General features: G+C 49.6%; 4 protein-coding genes across 5 annotated transcripts; 3 read left to right on the top strand and 1 right to left on the bottom strand.

Annotated features, from left to right (window-relative positions):
* The first annotated feature begins 277 nt into the window (after window positions 1-277).
* Trim9 (E3 ubiquitin-protein ligase Trim9) lies at window positions 278-5,588 on the top strand. Of its 2 annotated transcripts, XM_076910014.1 has the most exons (9): window positions 278-969; window positions 1,245-1,532; window positions 2,947-3,042; window positions 3,130-3,523; window positions 3,813-3,845; window positions 4,046-4,218; window positions 4,287-4,425; window positions 4,490-4,720; window positions 4,814-5,588. In XM_076910014.1, exons 1-9 carry the CDS (start codon window positions 481-483, stop codon window positions 5,140-5,142), a joined length of 2,172 nt encoding a protein of 723 aa, XP_076766129.1. In that variant the 5' UTR covers window positions 278-480; the 3' UTR covers window positions 5,143-5,588. The 2 variants fall into 2 exon arrangements, with proteins under 2 accessions (XP_076766129.1, XP_076766130.1); XM_076910015.1 differs by lacking the exon at window positions 3,813-3,845 and having other exon boundaries at window positions 280-969; window positions 4,814-5,587.
* A 1,268-nt stretch (window positions 5,589-6,856) lies between these two features.
* Vps28 (vacuolar protein sorting 28) lies at window positions 6,857-10,696 on the bottom strand. Its single transcript, XM_076910622.1, has 4 exons — window positions 9,312-10,696; window positions 8,960-9,251; window positions 7,745-7,969; window positions 6,857-7,547 (listed from the first exon to the last, which is right to left on the bottom strand). Exons 1-4 carry the CDS (start codon window positions 10,619-10,621, stop codon window positions 7,125-7,127), a joined length of 2,250 nt encoding a protein of 749 aa, XP_076766737.1. The 5' UTR covers window positions 10,622-10,696; the 3' UTR covers window positions 6,857-7,124.
* A 3,466-nt stretch (window positions 10,697-14,162) lies between these two features.
* On the top strand, window positions 14,163-18,838 carry LOC143433323 (organic cation transporter protein). Its single transcript, XM_076910621.1, has 9 exons — window positions 14,163-14,595; window positions 14,690-15,043; window positions 16,768-17,026; window positions 17,094-17,185; window positions 17,258-17,461; window positions 17,554-17,809; window positions 17,907-18,038; window positions 18,110-18,464; window positions 18,574-18,838. Exons 1-9 carry the CDS (start codon window positions 14,470-14,472, stop codon window positions 18,836-18,838), a joined length of 2,043 nt encoding a protein of 680 aa, XP_076766736.1. The 5' UTR covers window positions 14,163-14,469.
* A 1,218-nt stretch (window positions 18,839-20,056) lies between these two features.
* Window positions 20,057-21,704, top strand: LOC143433242 (tubulin beta-4B chain-like). The gene is made up of 5 exons (XM_076910523.1): window positions 20,057-20,117; window positions 20,176-20,284; window positions 20,367-20,594; window positions 20,671-21,248; window positions 21,320-21,704. Exons 1-5 carry the CDS (start codon window positions 20,061-20,063, stop codon window positions 21,680-21,682), a joined length of 1,335 nt encoding a protein of 444 aa, XP_076766638.1. The 5' UTR covers window positions 20,057-20,060; the 3' UTR covers window positions 21,683-21,704.
* Window positions 21,705-21,791: the final 87 nt, after the last annotated feature.

The raw sequence follows: 21,791 nt of genomic DNA, 5'->3' as shown, positions 1-21,791 counted from the left end.
GATCGGCGAGTGTTGGATAGACGAGATTTGTACAAGTTTTGGTACAATGTACGTGCAATCGATGAGCGAGGGATAATTGCGCGAGAGTAAAGGAAAGGATGGAAGCGATTCGATTTGAGAATGCACTGTTGTAGAATTGGGGAGGCGTAATCGAAATACGATTTCTACCAAGTTGGTTGTTCTCGCACATTCTCGGTATCGTTTTCGTTCGTCTTCAAGTGTTGCGAGGGATGGAAGAAATGGAGTAACAAAGTACCAGAAGAGCGTCGTACTGGAGGTGGAAGGAAAGACATGTTGAAAGAAAGTAATCGTAAGAAGGTGGCGTAGCGCGAAGAAGAAAAGGGGACAAGGAAGAGGAGCAAGGTGCGAGCGATAGAGAAGAGAAGAGAAGAGAAGAGAAGAGAAGAGAAGAGAAGAGAAGAGGAGAGGAGAGTGGATAGAGTGGTTCGCGGATAACTCTGATTAGGAGGAATCGCGAGGATGGAGGATGAGTTACGATGTCCTTGTTGCAAGGAGCTGTTCGTCGAGCCGGTGCTGTTGCCCTGCTGGCATGCCCTTTGTTTGGCGTGCGCAGTTAATCTACAAGCGCCACCGGATTCACCGCCAGAGTCGACGACTGACTCGTCGAACGCCCCGGGATCCGATCAGGAAGCCGATAAGCTCTCGATCCTATCCGAAACAGACTCCGGCGTAGTGTGCAGTAGCACGTCGACCAGCTCGCGACCGGGCAGTTATGTCGGTACGCCTGGGAACGGAGGTTTTCCACCCTCAGGTGGCACTTTGTGCCTCTCTTGTCCCGTTTGTCAGAAGACCGTTTACTTCGACGAGGGCGGAGCTCACAATTTACCGAAATACAGAGCGATGCAGCATATCGTTGAAAAGTATCAAGAGTCGAGAAACACGAGGTTGCAATGTCAAATGTGCGAGGCCGAGCCCCGAGACGCTACCGTCGCTTGCGAGCAATGCGAGGTCGGTAAACGTTTCACTCTACCTTTTCCTTTTATTCGCTATCTACCTAGGCATAGAACGCATAGTTCTACTATGCGCGTCTATAACAGAATGTATTTTTGTCACAACCTACTTTACACCACGCAGCCGCGTACTATGTCGTGATATCAATGTTATGATTACCGTAAATGTTAATCATTCCGTTTTTTACGTTTAAACGAGAACCTCGGGTAGAGACGGGTAGGGTAGGATGGGGAAATGATGATTCGAAGAGGAAAGTTTCGGGCCTGTTTCAGGTATTGTATTGCGACGGGTGCAGAGAGTCGTGTCATCCGAAGAGGGGACCTTTGGCGGCGCACAATTTAGGTCCGCCGCGAGGCAGCTGGCAATCGAACGGAGGAGGTAAAGGTTCACGTGGCTCCGCCGTGGAAACTACATCGGTCTGCGCCGATCATAACGGGGAACCGTTGACCCTCTACTGCGCTCTTTGCAAATTCGCGATATGCGCGCTTTGCCTTCGCGACCGTCACGCTACTCATCCTCACGACGTGTTGCCGTTGGCCGCGGCCTGCAAGGCACAGAAGGTGAGTCAGCTCTTGGTTGTTATCGTGGATCGTAGATCGAGGTAGATATTAGTCGGTGACCTTGACGAAAACTAGTTCTAAGTCCATCCGCGGAACACTCGCGTTGCGTCTATTTTGGTGCGCGCGCCAACTACGGATCAACGACCGCGAGCTGGGGTAGGAGAAAAGTCGTTCGATCGACAGCCGGTTTCGATATCGCGGCGACGTGGGTGTGCCCGTATAGCCCCCTCCGTACCGTACTGGTTGCTCTTGGCTCCATTTTCCTTCCAAACTTCTAAACACCTGCCCGTTTTCTCCTTCGTCTTGGACTGATTTTTTTTATCTTTAAACTATACTGTTTTCGGGTAACACCGCGTACGGTGTTTCGCATTGTTCGGTTGATTATTTCAAGGAGAGACGGAGGCCCGATAGAGCTAGAGAAAAGAGAACGTCCACGTGGCCTTTCCACGTAGCGTATACCTCGATTAAGAGACGATAGATATACGAGAAACATCGAGTACGCAAACTATGTGTAAGCGAAAATAGTCGTGGCCAACAGTGCCAGCCTTTCGGATAGGTTGTACGCGTACTCGTAGGAGTAAATGAACCTAAGTACATAATATCGCACAGTTTGGCCATTGGTAAAATTCTGATTCCCGATACTGTTCGCTTGTTTCTTGTTTCGTTTCAACCTTAACGATAGAAAATGCACACCCCTCCAAACTCGATAAGCACCTATTCCCTGCACGCTACTACCGTTCGCGGTGTCTGCTTCCTGTCTGCTCGACGATAATTCGATCGATGATGTTTAGCGCGGTGGCGGTAAGTTCGCGCCATCGTAACTGCGATTGTTGAAACATATCCTGACGAATGTAGAACGACGAGGAAAAAGAATCGTGAATGAAGGATTGTATATTTGTGCATCATAGGGTGGAATTTTTAGGCGTATTCGTGCGTAGAACGAATGAACATTCCTGGCTATTCGGCGCGTATAGAGCGGTCGCGGGAGAAAACGTCGATCGATTCAGGCCGAAAGCGTCAGTCTGCTCCGGTCTACTCGTTGAAACATCTGGAACAGAAATGTTCATCGCGTGCGATAACTGCATGTAAAAGTTGAATAACGAGAAAATGAGAAAGAGTAGAGGAGGATAATATAGACCGTAAACGTGAGAACAATTGATAATCGAGAGAGAAAAATGTAAAGGATGGTTTTCGAAGCGGCAATGCACGAACCGTAGAGGCGAATGTAATGTGCTCGAGTCCCCCCCGTCGACGGGAGTTTCGGTAGGGTTGGGAACGATGATTAGGGTAGGGTGCTCTGGTAAACGAGAAACGCGTCGAGCTATTCAATCTTAGAGGTAGAGACTACATACTATTCGAAGTTATCGCGTAAAGAAGAGAAATTTGATTAATCGCGCGTTTCACGCGATTACAGACGGAGCTCTCGCACAATTTGCAACAGTTGTCGGAAAGGGCTCGCTCGACGACGGAATTCATCCAGAGGCTGAAAGGAATGACGGACAAAGTGCACGTGAGTATTCATTCGTCGTTTCCGAGCCAGTCGGTCGCCAATCGACGGAACGAATGAAACGATGAACGGGAATTCACTGTTTGACAGGAGGAGTGCGCCGTTTTGGAAGAGGAGGTGGAAGACAGAGTGGCGAATCTGGTCAGTCTTTTGCAGGCGAGAAAGTCCCGGTTGATCGAGGCGGCCAGGCAAACCAGAGAGGCCAGGGTACGGTCATTGAGAGAGCAAGTGGCCAGATGCGCGTCTCACTTGCAGGCGACCACGGCTCTTCTCACCTTTTGCATCGAAGCCCTGAAGGAAACCGACAGCGCGGCCTTCCTTCAAATTGGCGGGATGCTTTCCGTCCGAGCCGCTACCGCCGCTGGTTCTTGGGGCGGCGCCGAGGGAGTACAAGAAATTGCTCGACTGCCGTTGCTCGATCTCACCCTGGACGACAAACCGTTGCGACGCGCTATCGATCAACTCACTTTTGTTCAATTGAAACGTAAGCGTCTTCTCTCCGTCTAACCCCACCGATTCAATCATCCGCCAACCCATCCGTTTCCTCTCTCTCTCTCTCTCTCTCTCACTCGCTCTTTCGCTCTTCTTCTCCTATATGCATAACGAAAGCAAACCAGAGGGTCCCCTACCTTGTGTCTTAACTTTTCCGTCTTTGTAACGTACGCGATTAAGAAAGTCGATCTCTCTGGTTTGTTAAAGATACGGTGTCGAAACCTGTTTCGTTTTTTCATATCGTTGATCGAATGTAAACGATTGCCTCGTGTTGGACGCAGCATCCGAAGGAGAAGATCGATACCCAATTGCAGGTAATTAACCGACAACGGAAGAGAGGGGAAAAAATGAAAAAAAAGACGACGCGTTATAAATGTTATGTTTCACAGTCTTACCGTTTATCTTTGTTCGGTATTCAACGCGGGCTTGTACCACACGATTACAAAGGAAATGTGTGAACAAGGAGTGTGAGAAATGTTTTCGATAACGGTTGATCGGTTGCGAATATTTCTAGCGCCTGGTGCTCCGATATTGATACCCGAGGAGTGCAGCGCGGAGAACAACAGCGTAACCGTCGCCTGGCAACCTCCAGCCGGACACGGAATCGTTGGCTGCGTCGGTCAGAGAGGTCCTGCGATCGAAGGATACCTATTGGAACTGGACGACGGATACGGCGGAGAATTCAGGGTAAACGAATCGACGGGAGTCGAGAAGAGTGAAACGACTAATTATTTCGCGGTGTTTTGTACACGCAGGAGGTGTACTGCGGCCGGGAAACGATATGCACCGTGGACGGATTGCACTTCAACACTCTCTACAATGCCAGGGTGAGAGCATTTAACAGTGCCGGGGAAGGCGAGTACTCGGAGTTGATCGGTCTCCAGACCGCCGAAGGTGAGTCGGTATCTTTTTCTCGTTCGAGTAGCTTCCGTGACAAAACACCATTCTGTTGGGACAGTGGCGTGGTTCTCGTGGGCAACTGGGGCATCCGGTATACCACAGGAGGTATCAGTTTCCGAGGACGCGATGAGCGCATCCTGCGAAGGGTACGAGCACCGAGTGGTTCTTTCGAGCGTTGGATTTTCACGTGGCGTTCATTACTGGGAATTGACCATCGATCGTTATCACAGCGATACCGATCCAGCATTCGGTATAGCGAGAGCCGAAGTGTCGCGGGATCGTATGCTTGGTGGGTGACAAGTTGATTATTTCGTATAGGTTTTAATTTGAGGAAGGTGCGTCGAGTTAGAATGTCGCGATTTTCTTCGATTTCTCACCGTAGGCAAGGACGACAAAGGATGGAGCATGTACATAGATCGGCAACGTTCGTGGTTCATGCACGGTGGAGGACACGCGCAAAGAACCGAGGGTGGCGTGCAGCAGGGTTCCACGGTGGGCGTTCTCTTAGATCTGGATACCACTCACACGCTTCGATTCTTCGTGAACGACCAGCCGCAAGGCGGTATCGCGTTTCGCGATCTCTACGGTGTATTCTATCCGGCCGTCAGCTTGAATCGTGGTGTGACCGTCACTTTGCACACAGCCTTAGACGTGCCTCGTCATTTGCTGGCGTTGCACGAGGAATATACGACGGACGCGATTCAAAGCTAGGGGTACCTAACTGTCCTTAAGAAGGGCCTCCTGCAAGAAGTCGGCTCGCTCGATTTCTCGACGTCGAGCAACTTGGACAAATCGTCGAGGGAATTCAACGGTCAGCTCGAAAAAATTGTCGAGGAGAGCCTCGGTGAGATCAACTGACACCATCCACGGTCAACGACGTTACGGTTCGATGTCATCGCGAATTCTTTCGAACGGTTTCATTTATCTTTCTCTACAGGTGTCGAAGATGGGCTCGAGATGTTTCGTTTCCTTAAATATCGCCACCTTACTAGACGATCTCTTTCGCTCCGTTCCGACCTCGCGAGATAAACGCGTAGGATCCGCAGAACGAGGCCAACAGCTACGTTCGAAATTTCTTTTAAAGAGGGGGATTTCGCTAAAGCTAACCCAGCCAGCCAGCCCCCCCCCCTCTCTCTCTCTCTCTCTCTCTCTCTCTCTCTCGTTCGTTCATTCATTCATTCATTCATTCATTCATTCATTCATTCATTCATTCATTCACTCACTCTTACTCCGTGTGTGCGTGTGTGTGTGTGTGCGTGTATGCGCGCGCGCGTACGTGTGTCTGTAGACGATTGGAAGAAAACAAGGAGAATGCGTACGTGTATCGTGCTGAATCGCGCAACGGGTTCGTCGGCGCGCCAATTTTTATCGACCGTTTAAAGATCATCAAATCATTTGCCATTAGCGAGATCCATGAATCGAAGACTGCTATTTTCGTGAAGTACGTAAACCGAAGTGTTCTCCGTCTCACGATCGCGAGTGCGGTCGTATTTTTATCCATATCGTTACGTATAAGTGTAATCGCGTAGACGTAAGATAAGCTCTATCGGTATTTATATGCAGTGCTAGGAATAGAATGGTGGAAAAAAGATGGACAATAGGAGAAAAGGAAGCACGTATGCACGCAAGCTCGTACGCTTTAGTGGAAAATAATAAATCGCGTAAACGTTTTCTAGTCCCAGATAGAGAAATATTCATCCACCTTCATCCATCGTGTTCAAATATTTCGTAAACGCGCGTCACATTTCCTGATCCTTTCCCATGTTTTCTACGTATAAATCTCCAAACAAGATCATGTTTCTCGATTTCGTTTGATGCGAATATTGCGAGACTTTCGAGTTTCGACTGATTTAAAATAGATATTGCAGCGCACACCCTCGTGGAATTGTTCCTTGCGCGACAACAAGGAATATCAACGTCGGCGTTGTACATATTTGTATATACAACATATGTCGAGTGTATTTCCGATGAATATGCCAACTGTATTTACGACTCTGCCCGATCAATAAAACGCACCAGAAAAAGTAACGAGCTCGCCCGTGACCGCCGGTTTCGCTTTTCCTCTTTTACTTTTTCGGAAGAGATGGTTAGCTTACGGAAATAGAAATCCTGGCGTGCATATGTATATGTATTGCATTGTGCAGAACCAGTCGACACGCGTACGGGGCCGAAAGTTCCACGAATCGACTGCGAGTGCGGTGAAGAAACGAAAGATGTTCGACGAGAGGGCAAACGTCCTCGGGTTACCTCCCGCCGAGCAAACCAGAAGCCAGGAAAACGGTGCAACGGTAGACAGAGTTTCATCTTTCACCGCAAAACCGAGCCGAGGCAAAACTTGCGTATGCGCCTCTATTTAAAAATCGAAGCACCGTATTTGCTTTCGTAATGTAACGCGCAACGTTCAGCTCGCGTTTCTCCTTCCACATTATGTTACATATAATAAGCACCTACGATCATTTTTATTCTTTCTTAATTTCGTACATCATATATACATCGCTTTATATATTACATCCGACAGTTCACCATATAAACAGGTTGTTACAAAGAACCGCATATAAAATAATCATCTGTTCCAGCACGAAGTTTCGTGGTTTCACCTTATTCTCATCAATGGGAGAACGATTCTGTTAGGTTTGACCATTTAATAAAAGGAACCATTCTTTGATGTTCGATAGGAAATCGAACGAGCCAGATTACGAAGCATTGTGAAGAATTTTAGTGAAAGCATTGTAGGACGTTTCCAAGTCGAAAATTAGTTGCCTGACTTGAGTATCGGATAACTCGTCGGACGCGGACATATTGTTCAAAGTTTGTAACCATTCCGCGACCTTTTCTTTACCATCGAAATCACTTGGTAGTATGCTCAACCTGTTCATAATGTCCATTAAATCTCTTAAATCTGGATGCAGTTGATCCATTGCTTTGATCTCGAGTCGTAATTTGTCCATTAATGTAATGAATAAAGATACAATGTCCGCGATGCATTTAGATGTATTGCCTTTGTCGTCCTTTATAGTAATCGGTCTGTCTTCTTTGATTCTTTCAAGCGCAGCTGGACAGTCTAATCGAAATGCTCTGGCGAATGCATCTATCGTAGGAAACTGATCGCTTTGCACCTGAATCATAAAAAAATTGTATATAACGCAGAGAACGTTTCGTTCAAGTGATCGCACACCGCTAACACCTAAACACGACATCTAAACGAAGGATGAAAATCTTTTCTTAAGGATACTACGAGGTACAAAACTTATATTGTATATATAGCAGTAGTTTGTGCGCGTCGAGAGAAATCAGTTGCGAATGTTATCAATACCTGTTTGAAAGCTGCTCTATATTGCACCAACAATTTACTGCAAGCGGCTGTGTACTCCTTTGGTGTTACGCAGTCTCTGATATAAGCTTTCTCCAGATGTTGCAACGTATTCACAACAGCATACAAATCCGCTTGGTTATCGTGCTTTTCTCTTTCTCTAGCATTCTTGTAAAGTTTCACTTCTTCGTAGAGTTCCGGTCGATCTTGTGCTATCGACATTATTACCTGGAATAATTACGAATACTTTTATGGTAAAGTAGCGAGAGTGTTGCGGCAAACGATAAACTTGTAGATTTGGTTAGGTTAGAGAAACCATCTATCGACGGCAGACAATTTCAGTTCGGAATAAAACATAGTATCGAATAACTAATTGTAAAAAAAGTTGTTGCGTGGCCGTCGTAATAGAAATGACAGTAGAAATTGTCAAATGAAGCTAACGCCTTTGTGCCTAATACGCGGGAGGTATCAGGAATCGTACGCGTAGAAAAGTAACAAACTCTCTGAACGTTTACCCTTACGCTTATTCTGTATCTCTCTTGACAATACGAAATGAATGCTGCGAGCACAGAAAAATGATACAGCACTATGCGTGGAAGATGAGAAAAATCGTTCAACTCTGGTACACAGAAAGCACAATGTGTCATGCGGGGGAAAGAGACAAGAGACATCTGCAGGACAATTCTAGCTTTAAAAGAACCTGTAACTTTTCCGTTATTCGTTGTGGATACAATCTCTATTCTAAATATACGAATAGTTTATTGCAGCAAATTTCTAGTAAATAACAGAATGTAATTGAATGTAGCAAATAACAATGTTCGCTTATATTTCGCAAAGTAACGTGTAATTTCTATTTCGTCGGTGATAAACGTTTGACAAGTGTGTTAACAAAATAGAGATTATTCTGCAATTGATTCTTGTGGGAGGAGGGACCGCTGTCTTCGCCTGTTTAGCTCTTCTCCATTCTTACAGTCAAGCAAATAACTTTTCCACAACATTGGGTTTATCTAATCGATCTTCACAAATTGCAATTGTTTTACCCGTATCTATGCACGGACAATGAAATTCTTTCAAAATCACCGTCCTTTCGAACAAACTTAAATCTACTTTGGATCGTCGAACGTCTGTTTCGTTATCGGGCATAACAACTCGAATATAGGTTACGTTCAACGTTAGTTTTTGCCGGTCCAAAATTTCCCACGGAGGGAAAATCTGTACCAGGCCTGTGGATTTCATTTCAATTTTGCCCACTATATCTGGGATCACTACGAACCTTATCGATTTCGCACGATCATTATCTTTGTTGATCAATAATAAATTAAGCGGATCTTTGATCACAATTCCTTCCAAAAATTGTTTGCCGAAACGAGTTATACATGCTTGCACAGAGATGGTAACGCATGGCAAAGAAATGCTTTGTTTCGTCTTTTGTTTCAATCGATGATTCCATACGCGTACAAACGACACTTGTCTATTGATCGTCGATTGCAGTTTTTCCAACAGGCTTCCCCTGAAATGAAAAATTGATCATTATCCATTTATCGTCTAACATTGCTGTGTCGAAAATTACCTTCTCGGCTTTCTCCTTTTCTTTGCCGAGCCCAATAGAGTTAAGAGCATCGATTCGTCTCTGTTAGTTTTTCGCGGCGGCGGCGACGACGACGACGACGATGTTCCCGTGCTAACGATGATACCGGTTTGACTCGATCTGCTACCCGTAACATTTCTATGTTGCGTCGATGTCTGAGAAATATCTTGGGAAGACCGGACCACGGTATGCGCGGATCGAAGTTGTTCCACTTTTGAAAAGAACGTCTCGTCCGAATCTTTAGCCGATATCCGAGAATGCGACGATTCGGATTTCGCAACCGAGAACGCTTGCGTATCCGTATCTTCTATACGATCGCTGGACGATTCTCTGTCGGTGTTTATACCGTCGATATTCAATATTGTTCTGCACGTTGACGGATTCGACCCAAACGAATCATCAGAGATCTTTAAGTCTTTACTCAACTCGGACATTAAACTATCGTTTTTGGAATGTTGCTCTAATCTTTCTATTAGCGTACATCGTTCCTTTACGCAACAAGTTTGTTCTTTGCTTTCCGAACGTTTCGTGGCCATTCTATCATAAGAATCGATTGGATTCATATTTAAATCTGTGCGATCGATGTAGGTTCTATCAACAATTGCTAAATCATTCTCAGTTTGGTTCCTTTGTTTTTGTTGGTAAGAATCAAATTTCCCATCCAAACTAGAGAACTTTCTTGCTCCGTGTACCTTGGAACAAATTAAAGGGGATTGTATGTCAGTTTCTACACATTTATTTTCTATACGATCCAAAGCTTTTCTCTCCGAGCTTGTTCCTCCGCATTTTCTTCTTCTTTTTCTTCTTCTTCTCCTGTAAGAACAAGAATCCCTACAAAGTACAGGGGATCCAATTACATCGGGTGTTTCAAAAGATACGCCAACAGATTGGGAATTGAACAGGTTTCTTTTGACATTTTCTTTCCTGTCATTTTCAACGGGCATCTTTATACGCTTATCATTCCGAGCAGAGAAGCTGTGGGTTCCTCTGTCAGCTACGTTTTGCGATTCGTTCGAGCACATCGTACAGTTTGCTCTAGGTCTTTTACGCCGGTTGATAAGAACCGGAGATCTCGCGAAGTCGTTGGATGGAAAGAATAAAACAGGAGACAAGTACGAATCGTGCGTGAAATCGTTACGAGTTTCGATCCATTCGCGGACATAATCGTTTCTCTTGGCGCACGGTATATCCGTAATCATATTTGAGGTTAGAATCGACTGGCCAAAGTTCAATCTCCTCACATGACTCGGTTTTTTGGATTCCTTCTTTGAACTTTGATCGTTTCCCTGCATTTTCCTATTATTATTTTCCGTTTTGTCGAAGTCAACAGCTCGGAAGGTTTCGTTTTCACACCATTCTCCATCCTAGTGGATAACAAACTACGTTAGAAACGTACACGACGGATAGAACGATGAACACTTGGTATGTTGTTGTCCGCCATACTGTATCACCATGGGATACGGGTCTGAACAAAGAAGAACGCGTATGCGAGTACAAGTATACTTACTTATTGTTAGTTATAGATACCTGTGGTACGTATATATCTAGGATCCATCTACTTAGTTTAAATGTTATACCTATACGCAGGGAGGTAATTTGCACGCGGCTTTATATATACTAGTTGAACGTGTGCTATATCTAGATATGCGTTCTGTGCGTACAGCAGCAGTATCGCGCATCGAAATTTGTCTGTTAGATTTGCGCGGTGGGAAAAGGGTATAAAAAGAAAATTGGCTTTCTTAAATTTGTTCGTTGTAGAGAGAAGAACGAGTGGAAATGTTAGTTTGCTACGGATCGTAGAACGAGATCGCCCGAACGGTATGTATACGTCGATTGAACGCATTCGTTGTTAAATAATAGTCTGAAAACAGTGTAAATAGAGTGGAGTGTAGATGGGCGAAGGTGATGGAAGGGGATCGGAGGGTATAGATACGCGCGTAGGTAGAATAGGGTTTAGAGACGCGAGAGAACGAAAGATGAAAAGGATAAAGCGTCGATGATGCAGGAGAGGGGAGTGGCGGATTGGCGCGAGTATACGCGTAAATTCGAGTGAGCGATAAAGGTCCGGTTGTGATGCACGCCGTACAATTACCGGGCGGCGAGTGTCGAGGAACCCCCTTTTATATTAATAGTTGAGATAGTGGTCGAGCGTGTAGCGCGATAGGAGAATGGCGATCGGGCCGAAGAGAAGGGTGAGGGAGTAGTCGATTGACGCGAGAGAGAATGTTCAAGCAAAAGAGCAAGGGGAACGGAGATGGAAGGTGCGTAAGAGAGAGGGTTCAAGGGGGACGTTCGAAACGATAGATAGGACCGTGGACGGACCCCTTGTATCCACGATTGCTTCAGTTTCAGTTCGCGATGGAGGTTACTTACTTCTTCTAGTGGTAGTTGCTTGCTACCCGTCTATTTTTTCTTTTGTTTACCGAGCCAGGACGGGTGTAAAGGGTGGGGAGAGAAGAAGCAGAAGAAGAAGAAGAAGAAGAAGAAGAAGAAGAAGAAGAAGAAGAAGAAGAAGAAGAAGAAGAAGAAGAAGAAGAAGGAGAAGAAGAAGAAGCAGAAGAAGAAGAAGAAGAAGAAGAAGAAAGTTTAAATGCGCGAGAAACGCGACCGAAAGATTGTGAGCGTGAAAAAGTATCGCGGCGCTACGCGGGGGTTGAAGACGCGCGATAAATCAATGGACGAACAATGATACGCGGAGCGTCGCGCCGTTGGCTCGTATCGGTGGGCATATTCTGTGAACAGTGAACAAACGGTGGCAGTGATCGAAACGATCGCGAGAAATAGCGAACTCTTTCGGCAATCGCCACGCGGCTCTGTTCAAAGAGTGTTTCTGCCGTGTAAATAGCGACGCTAGGTTCCAACTTCCAGTTAAGTATCGTCCAGATCGGTAAGATTTTCGGCGAGAAGCATTATGTTTACGCGGCAACGAAAGGTAAAGAGGAGTAGACGGAGAGAGAGAGAGAGAGAGAGAGAGAGAGAGAGAGAGAGAGAGAGAGAGAGAGAGAGAGAGAGAGAGAGAGAGAGAGAGAGAGAGAGAGAGAGAGTGATTGGAGAGGGGAGATGTATTCCGGAAGTTTGTGCTTACGAGCAGAATAGAATAGAACGAAACGGAACGGTAGCTGGGGGGGGGGGGGGGGGAGGGAGCGAATTGATGTTGGTTGAGAACGAATCCGAGATTGTTTATCGCGTGTACGATTAAGAGAAGTTGGAAGCAGCTCCCGAACACGGGAACCAGTGTAACGGAAAAATTTCGTCGGGAGCTCCTGCCATAAATCGAGTTGTTTAACTATCCGGTAGCTGAGCGAAAAAAGAACGCAACGGCCATATAACATAACGTCGTTAATGCCATTATCTTGGCAGTTTCGTGGAATCGTCGCGGACGACTCTCGTATTGAATCGAATTGTTTACGGGAATTTTCGCGAGCAAGGGAAAAAATAATAATCGGGGATCGACGCGGTTTGCGTAATCGCGTTGCGTGTATACGAACGCAAGTACGTATATGGAATATGACGCATCGATCAATGAGAGGGGAATGAGAAGAGAAAAATAAAAAAAATATTCGATCTCGGTCGATCGTCTCGGTGGTGCCGCGAGGACGAGATTGGCGGCCGGTGGCGTAAAACGAAAGGGGGAAAGGAAAAAGGGAGAGGAATGACGATGGCCCGAATAAGAGGAAGCGATCGCGAGCGGGTACGAGACGGCGTGCGAAGCGGGATGACGTTGTTTGCACACTCGTGACGTCACCTCGCAATTGTAGAGAGCAACGAGAGACCCGAGGATGCAGCGACGTGCGTCACGTGGACCTGAATCCGGGTTCTGCTCGGACCCCGGAGATTCGAGATTCGAGTTTCGACGGATCGCTTGCGACGGATGTCGTGACCATTTCAATTTACCTGTAACCTTTACACCCGTCATCGCGACGACAAACACTCGAAACTATAGAGATCTTCTCTAGTCTCGAACGATTTCCTCACGGCTTACGATAAGTAGGCACGGTGCGTCCGTTCGCGTCAGAGCGGACGCGAGAAAACGAGGGCCGCGTTCCGTCCTCGTTACAACATCGACACCTTGCCGATCGAACCAACTCTTCCTCGCGTTACCACCCGAATCTCTTTAGCGATATCGGATGATGAATTGAAGTTGTTCGGTAGCAGGAGACAACGACGCGACGGTGGCGAGAACGAAGGAAGAAAATCCGCGTTTGATTTGCGAGGGACGTGGAATCAGCGTCGAGTAGACGGTGACGCGGAGGAGGAGGAAGCGGCGGCGGCGGCGGCGGCGGCGGAGGCGGCGGTGGTGGCGGCGACAGCGACGGCGGCGGTGGCGGCAGCGACAGCGGTGGCGGCGGCGACGGCGGCGGCGGCAGCGGTGGCAGCGGTGGCGGCGGCGGTGGCGGTGGCGGTGGCGGTGGCGACGGCGTCGGCGGCGGCAACAACAACGGCTGCGGAGAGGCGGAGGGACGCCGTCGAAGACGATGCTCGGGAGGATCGGAAGAGAGGAGGTGTTCTCGGGTCGACGATATGCTCGCGGCATATAAGAACGCGCGAAGACGTGCGTTCGCCGCGCTTCACGCGATTCCGAATTCGCAGCAGCAACGGAAACGTAACGCGTTCGCGTTATTACTCTCATTGTCGGTCAATCGTTCAGTTTGGTCTTTCGATCGAGGGTATCGGGAAAACGCAGTCGCGAAACGATCGATTCGCAAAACGATCGTAGTGTTTGTTCGCGGTAGGATTGTGATGCGCGACTCGTCGGGTTGCCCGGGAACGTACACGGTCGGTGAAGAAGGAATCGAATCGAATCGAATCGAATCGGAGCGGATCGGATCGGATCGGATCTGATCTGATCGGATCGGATCGAATCGGATCGAATCGAATCGAATCGAATCGGATCGAATCGAATCGAATCGAATCGAATCGAATCGAATCGGCTCGAATCGACTCGACTCGACTCGAAATCGTCGAATCCGTCCAGTGGTGTGTGCCCTCGAGGAAGGAGCTTGGCAGCGGTGGTCATGCCGCGTGATTCGAGTCGGTATCGTGCTCGTCGCCTGACCGTTGAATCACGTTGGATCATAGCTGCGAAGGTTCGGCAAGTGTCGTTGCTCGTGAAACGCGGTGAAGCACCAGCGCCGGAAACATGAGCTCGATCGACTTCGACGAGGTGTTGGTGCACGTGGGCGAGAAGGGCAAATATCAGAACATCATGTACTATCTGCTATGCATACCCGCGACACTTCCCGCGGCTTTCCTCGCGTTCTCGCAAGTGAGTCTCTCGTAAATCTCGCAACGAGCCAGCCCGGTCCCACCTCGAGCCTATCTCCTCCGCGGTTGCTCAGCCGCGTCCTTTTTAATCGCAGGTGTTCGTCAGCGCGTCACCGGATCACTGGTGCAGGATACCGGAACTGGACAATCTGACCGACTTGATGACGCTGGAAGAGAGGAAAGCGTTGTCGTTGCCCTACGTCGAGAAGTCGGACGGTAAGGTGAAGAAGTATTCAAAGTGCAAGATGTACGACGTGAACTACACGGCGATCGTCGAGTCTTGGCTGAGCCGCGCGTTCCTCGATAACGGGACGAACGAAGAGGACGAGCCGCGATCGAGGACTCGATTGCCGCCGGTACCAGTCGGTAACCCGGATTGGCCGGTGATCGCATGCCGACACGGTTGGATCTACGACACCCGTGACTACGACAGCACCCTGGTCACGGAGGTAAACTCGACTTTCTCTCTTTCAGAGAGTAAAATCGAACGCGAGAGAGCGCGCGCGCGTATTCCCGCCGACCGCTCGTGCCGCGCGCGAACTATTTTATTTGCATAATTCTCGTACGCGCGAGTCTAGCCTGGTCTAGCCTGGTATAGCTCGGAGAATCGTGTTTCACGAGCCAATTCGCCTTGGCCTTTGTCGCTTGCTCGTAGCGATGCGACGCGTTCGAGTTAAACTCGGTCCCGGTCCCGTTCGTGGAACCAACCGCGACACCAGCCCCCGTTAAGCTCCTCCTTTCCCCTCGATCCGCTCCTTTTCCATGAAAACTCGAACAGGGTGTTTCAACGGCTCGAATCGTTGAGCGCAACGGGGCCTGCTACCGGCCCGTACCAGACCGAAGGCGGCCGGAAACCCGAACGGAGGCGTTCGTGGAACTCTGAAATGGAAATTCTGCGTCGCGTTTACCTACACGAACTGGCACGACAAACTGGCAAATCGAGAGAGAGAGAGAGAGAGAGAGAGAGAGAGAGAGAGAGAGGCGAGTGAGGTCGCGCACGATCCCGTCACGCGGCGGTCCATTAACGCGTTATTAAATTGGCGCAATTAGACAACGGTCTGGTGTGCAGTCCAAGTAACGAATAAGAACGAGAGAGAGAGAGAGAGAGAGAGTGATGTGACACGCGCGGGGTTGTGGAATTTAAAATAACAGTAGCGTCGGGTCAGTGGACGATCGCGGGCTTAGGGACCGGAATCGGTCCCCGAAGACGATCTACCGACACCGATAGCTCGCGACTCTCTACGGTGGCGTCGGCAATTGCCGACCAATTTACCTACCCCCGCATCCGGTCATGCGATCTCTCGCATCAAACGCCTCGTACGAACTGCCGGCGCGGCACTGCCTCTGCCGTGGGTATCGAATCCTCCGTGTCCCCGTTACGAACGATCTCGTGTCGCTTTTTCATCGAGATCTTTCGAGTAGTCAGACCCTCGGGAGATGATTTATCGGGTTGTGTTCGAACCGGATCCCGGACGCGGCCGTTTCGAAGCTGAGCACACAGACCGGGAACAACCGGATTTCCTGACGGGGCTGGTTCTCGATTCGAACAGTCGGAAAATCGCGAACGAACCACGATCGACGATCAACGATCAACACGCACGGTCATATCAATGGATCGCGTTTTCGAAGTGTGTCAGGGTGATAAAATACGCGCGCGCGCGCGCGCGTCGTTAACGTCCTACGGGCACGTGCACTGCCCTTGACAATAACTCGACGCCGTACTCGTGTCGTGCCGAGAGTGCTCCCGTATTTCCATGCAATTTACCTTTTGCGTTTCACGCAGACATCAAAAGTCCGTGAGTGGCAATTTGCTTAAATCAAAGTTCGTGTTAAACCCATTAACGATCATCGCCGGGATTTATTTGCCGAGGTTGATCGGCGCTCGATGACCACGACGATCATTGCTTCGTTTACTCGGCTTAGCTCGGTGTTTACGTTCTCTTCCCTTTGTCGCATCGGCTACGGCTGGTGTACTCGAGCCTGATTGCTTACTCACTCACCTGCTGCTTTGCGACGCGCCGCGACGCGCCGTGAATACATATCAGCGTAACCGTGTGTATCGTCGCGCGGTAACGCGCAAGTGAGAAACGAGGCGTTGGAGGGGTGTAGGCGATTCGTACGAATTCGCACGCGCGAAAATTTGATTTTAATCGAGCCGTTTGCATCCACATAGCTAGACTTGGTATGCGACAACAGCTGGTTGCCTTCCACATCGACGACTTTCTTCTACGTCGGCAGCCTGTTCGGGAACGTGGTGTTCGGCTGGATCGCGGACAAATGGGGCAGGAGGACGGCGTTCTTCGCGATACTTTTCCTCGAGGTGATATTCTCGATCGCCACCAGCTTCAGCCCGAATTACGTAATTTACACGGCACTGAGGACCGTGAACGGTCTATTTTTTCCAGCCATGTATCAGATACCGTTCATACTAGGTACGCGTCTTCGATCGGACCTTAGCCTTCGTTAACCGTTAATACTCTCTGTTACACTTTCTCTCAGCATTGGAAATGATGGGGCCGAGGTACAGAACGTTCGCGGGAATGGTGATCAGCATGTTCTTCGCGTCGGCGATGTCTCTTCTGGCCCTGCTGGTAACGGATATGTGCACGAGCGCGTTAAATCGCGACTAGATGTCGCGTAACGACGTATCCTCCTTTCCCCAGGGCTACCTGCTCAGGCACTGGTACACCTTGTCGTTGGCCACCTCGGTACCGTTCGTCCTCCTCTTCAGCTACTACTGGATCATACCGGAATCCCCGCGATGGCTCCTCAGCAAGAACAGAATCGACGAAGCGGAGGTGATCGTACAACGAATGGCGAAGATCAACGGTAGAACGGTGCCGAGCAACTTTCTCCGAAAGATGGAGGTAAGAGGGACGAGCGGTAATCGCGCGGCAAAGCAGGATATGCTAGCGTGGAAACAAGTGTGGCGTAACGTATTCGCGGTTAATCTAATCAGATGGAGATTCTACGAAGGCAGGGAGTCTCCTGCAACGGGACCAACGGGCCTGGGGAGAATAGTCAAGATTCGACCGAGGCCGAGAATCGATCGCCACCCCCGGCGGCAACGCCGATGGACCTCGTCCGAAACCCGAACATCAGGAAGAAGTTTTTCATCCTGGCGTTCGACTGGGTGGCGAACGCGGTCGTTTACAACGGCCTCTCCTACAACACGACCAACCTCGGCGTCTCCGACTACTTAGCCTTCTTTATCGGTAAGGGTCCGCGCGAAACGTCCATCGCGGATTTTCCATCAATCTTTCTCTTTCTCTCTCTCTCTCTCCCTTTTTTTTTCTCTCTCTCTCGTCGCAGGTGGCCTCGTGGAAATACCCTCATACGTGATCACTTGGTACGCGATGGATCGATTGGGCCGTAGATGGGTCCTCTGTCTGACCATGCTCCTAGGCGGACTCGCCTGCGTCTCGTGCATGTTCGTCCCCGAAGGTACGTGTTTCGATTCAGAACGATTTCATTGTCCGGTCGAGGGACACGGGTTACCGGGTCTGTGCTAGTAGACGCGGTATGGGTTACGGTGTCTCTGGCGATGATCGGCAAGTTTGGCATCGCGGCCTCGTTCGCGGTCTTCTACGTGTTCGTTGGGGAACTGCTGCCAACCGTGCTCAGATCGCAAGCGATGGGGATCGCATCGTTTATCGCGGGTATCGGTTTGCTCGCCTTTCCGTACATCATCCACTTGGCCGTTTACTCGAGGGTCCTGCCGTTGATCATCATGGGCACGCTCAGCGTCGCTGGCGCTCTCACGTCCATCTTTCTGCCGGAAACGCTCAACATTCACCTGCCGCAAACGATCGAGGAAGGAGAATTGTTCGGGGCCGATTTCAAGCTTTGGTCCTGTCCAACGTTACCAAAGTTAGTGCTGTCTCTCTCTCTCTCTCTCTCTCTCTCTCTCTCTCCCCCTCTCCCTCTCTCTCCAACTGTTTCGGAGCTGGATAGATATAATCGCATACGCGTATTTCAGAAAGAGAACCAGAGACACGGACGGCAAGTCGGAAACTCTACCGTTGAGGTATCTTGTAAACGGCCGACCAGGAAACCGGTCCTCGACATCCGCGACACAGGCGGAGTCGTTGAAACCGTCGGAATTAACGACAGAGTCGACGGAGGCGACGACGGATACACCATCGGCCGATCGAACGGTCGACGAGAAATCATCAATTGACAATTCGAATCTCGACGAACGATGCGACGTCTCGGTCGTTGTCGAGCGAAGAAAAACGCAGTGAATAGCGTTCGATCGTCTACCATTTGCCGTCTGTATAACGCGCGCGCGCGCGCGCGCGTATAATATTTCTGAATAGTAGTATACATGTACATGTATATATGTATGTATAGCGATTGTATCGAGATGTAATTTTAATTCGTTCGCGGTCGCTCGCTAGGGGAAATCCATTAGACGAGTACGCGGAAGAGGAGATGCGCGAGAATGCGGAAACCAGATCGGTGACACGGGTGAACAACAGCAGTGCGTGCCATCGTCGAGTACCCGGGCACCACGGAGCTAGTGATCGAACCTTAGAACGGTAGTCGGGGTCGGGTCATCGGCTAGTCGCCGAGGACACACCGATCAAGCCTACTTTTAACGACGACGAGGCGCTCTACGCTCGATATTCGCTTCCGCGCGTTAAAATTGTTCGCATCCGGCTTACGGAGACTCGAACCGAGGATCTGGTGTCGGCGACGATGTCCAAAAGTGAGACCACCCGTTTCCGATATCCCGCTTCGCACGCTTCCCACGCTTCCTACGCTTCCTGGATTCGCGCGGTAGCCGGCCAGTGCAATCTACCGTTGACGAGCAACTCTCCCGTTCAGAAGGAAATGTTCCCTTCGCCGATGCAGAGACGGGAAAGCGTGGACGAACGAGTCGAGCACGAACGATCTGGTCTGCGTCGGTATCAGCGACATCGAGGAAATGTGTGGTGAATTCGCTCGACTCTACTCGCCGTACGGGAATGCGTCCCCACTTTCGCGAACTGAAACTTTTTACTTTTTACTTTTTCTACCGTATTTTCACGAATTGAACTGCTTCCCGATTTGTACATTATCGATCTTTTTACCGATTGTTTTTCGACGAGTTTTTATATGTACCTATCTATGTATATATATACACAGACGCGCGCCGGCTTGCGCGCGGATACATCTAAGTAGGTATACATATATACACATATACATATATACGTATGTATACGCGTATACGTAAGGCGTAAGTAATTTAGAGAGGTTGTATCATCTTTGTTGAACTTTTAATAGATAGCATTCTTTGTCGCATTGAAATGTTCGATGGTGCTGCGAGTAGAACGGTGATAGGTAGCAGCGTGAAACGATAGAGCGAACTTGGCCCCGGCTCTAGCCGTTTCTTTGTTTTCTCGTCGAAATCGAGCAAAATAATTATTCGTCGATACGTAGTAACGACGCGGACAGGACGGTTAGACGCGTGCGGGAGAAAAGATGCGGGAGATCGTGCAGTTGCAAGTCGGCCAATGCGGAAACAACGTCGGGACAAAGGTAAGAGAGTCGAATGTCGTCGTGCACGCGGAGACACGTCACGCGATTCGTCCGATAGTTTTGGGAAGTAATCTCGGACGAGCATGGGTTGAGCCCGGACGGAAGGTATCAAGGGGATTCCGAGGTCCAGCTGCAACGGGTGAACGTATATTTCACCGAAGGGCCAGGTAACGGGTTCCTCCCGATCGTGGTAAACGTCTAGCGGCGTAGAAAGGAAATATGTGCCACTGGGTTCGCATCGTTTCGCAGATGGTCGATTCGTTCCGAGATCGGTTCTGGTCGATCTCGATCCAGGATCGTTGGACGGCGTTTCGTCCGGTCCGTGCGGGTCGTTGTTCAAGCCTGGGAACTTAGTGGCCGGTCGAGCTGGTGCCGCGAACAATTGGGCGAGAGGTTACTACACGGAGGGCGCGGAATTGTCCGAGATCGCGTTGGATCGGATCCGCGCGGAAGCGGAGGCCTGCGATCTGATGCAAGGTTGCGCTGATCGGTACACTGTTACTACCGCGTAACGCGGATACACGCGTGTTACTCGTTCGCGTAACTGGCACAGGCATTCAAATGGTACACTCGATGGGCGGCGGGACCGGCGGAGGGATGGCCGCGTTGCTGATGACCCGACTCAACGAGGAATACCCGGATCGGATCGTAAAGACGTATAGCGTGATACCGTCCCCGGAGATGTCGGACGTCGTGGTGGAACCGTACAACGCGGTCTTCACTCTATCGAGATCGATCGAGTTCACCGATGGGACGTTTTGCATCGAGAATCGGGCGATGCATCGGATTTGCACCCGGATCCTAAACCTCCCCGCGGCTACGTTCGGTGACGCGAATCATTTAATATCCGGCTGCATGTCGGCCGTCACGGCGTGTTTCAGGTTCCCCGGCCGATCGAACGCCGACTTGAACAAGCTACAGGTCAACTTGGTCCCCTTCCCGAGGCTGCATTTCTTCGTACCGGGATACGCTCCGTTGCTCTCGCGGAGCTCTGCCCCGTACACGGCCCTCTCGGTTACCCAATTGACGCAACGATTGTTTCACCCGAGCACCGCGTTCGTCCACTGCGAACCGTGCTCGGGCAAGTACCTCGCTGTGGCTACCATCTTCAGGGGCGGAATGTCGAACAAGGTCGGGGCCGATACGATTACCCACCCCTCGCAATGCTTGTACGGTATCGTGTAATCTCCGTTCGACCGTAGACCGTCGAAGAGCAAATGGCGAGACTACGAAACAAGGATAGTCCCTGTTTCGTCGGGTGGATACCTAACAACGTTCAGACCGCTGTATGCGACGTCGCTCCGCGAGGATTGGGACAGGCCGCGGGCTTGATATCGAACACGACGGCGATTCAAGAGCCGTTCGAACGACTGACGAACCTCTTCGACGATATGTCCAGGAGGAAAGCGTACGTGCATTGGTATACGGCCGAGGGGATGGACGAGAGCGAGTTTTCCGATTCCCGATCGATGCTGCGCGATCTCGTGACCGAGTATCAACGACAACAGGAGGCGATGCCGGAAACCAGTTTCGTCGAGGACGATTCGATCGGCTACGTGGAATAGGATCGTAGCTGTGGCTCGCCGATAGACAGAGATAACAAAGAGATAAGTATGCATCTGTATTTCTGATCGAGGAGGAAAACTTTTGGTACAATTCGTCGAACGATTCTAA

Source organism: Xylocopa sonorina, chromosome 2, assembly GCF_050948175.1.
Source record: "Xylocopa sonorina isolate GNS202 chromosome 2, iyXylSono1_principal, whole genome shotgun sequence".
Lineage (NCBI taxonomy): Eukaryota > Metazoa > Arthropoda > Insecta > Hymenoptera > Apidae > Xylocopa > Xylocopa sonorina.
The sequence above is the reverse complement of the archived record's forward strand: the minus strand, read 5'-3'. Positions and strand labels throughout refer to the sequence as shown.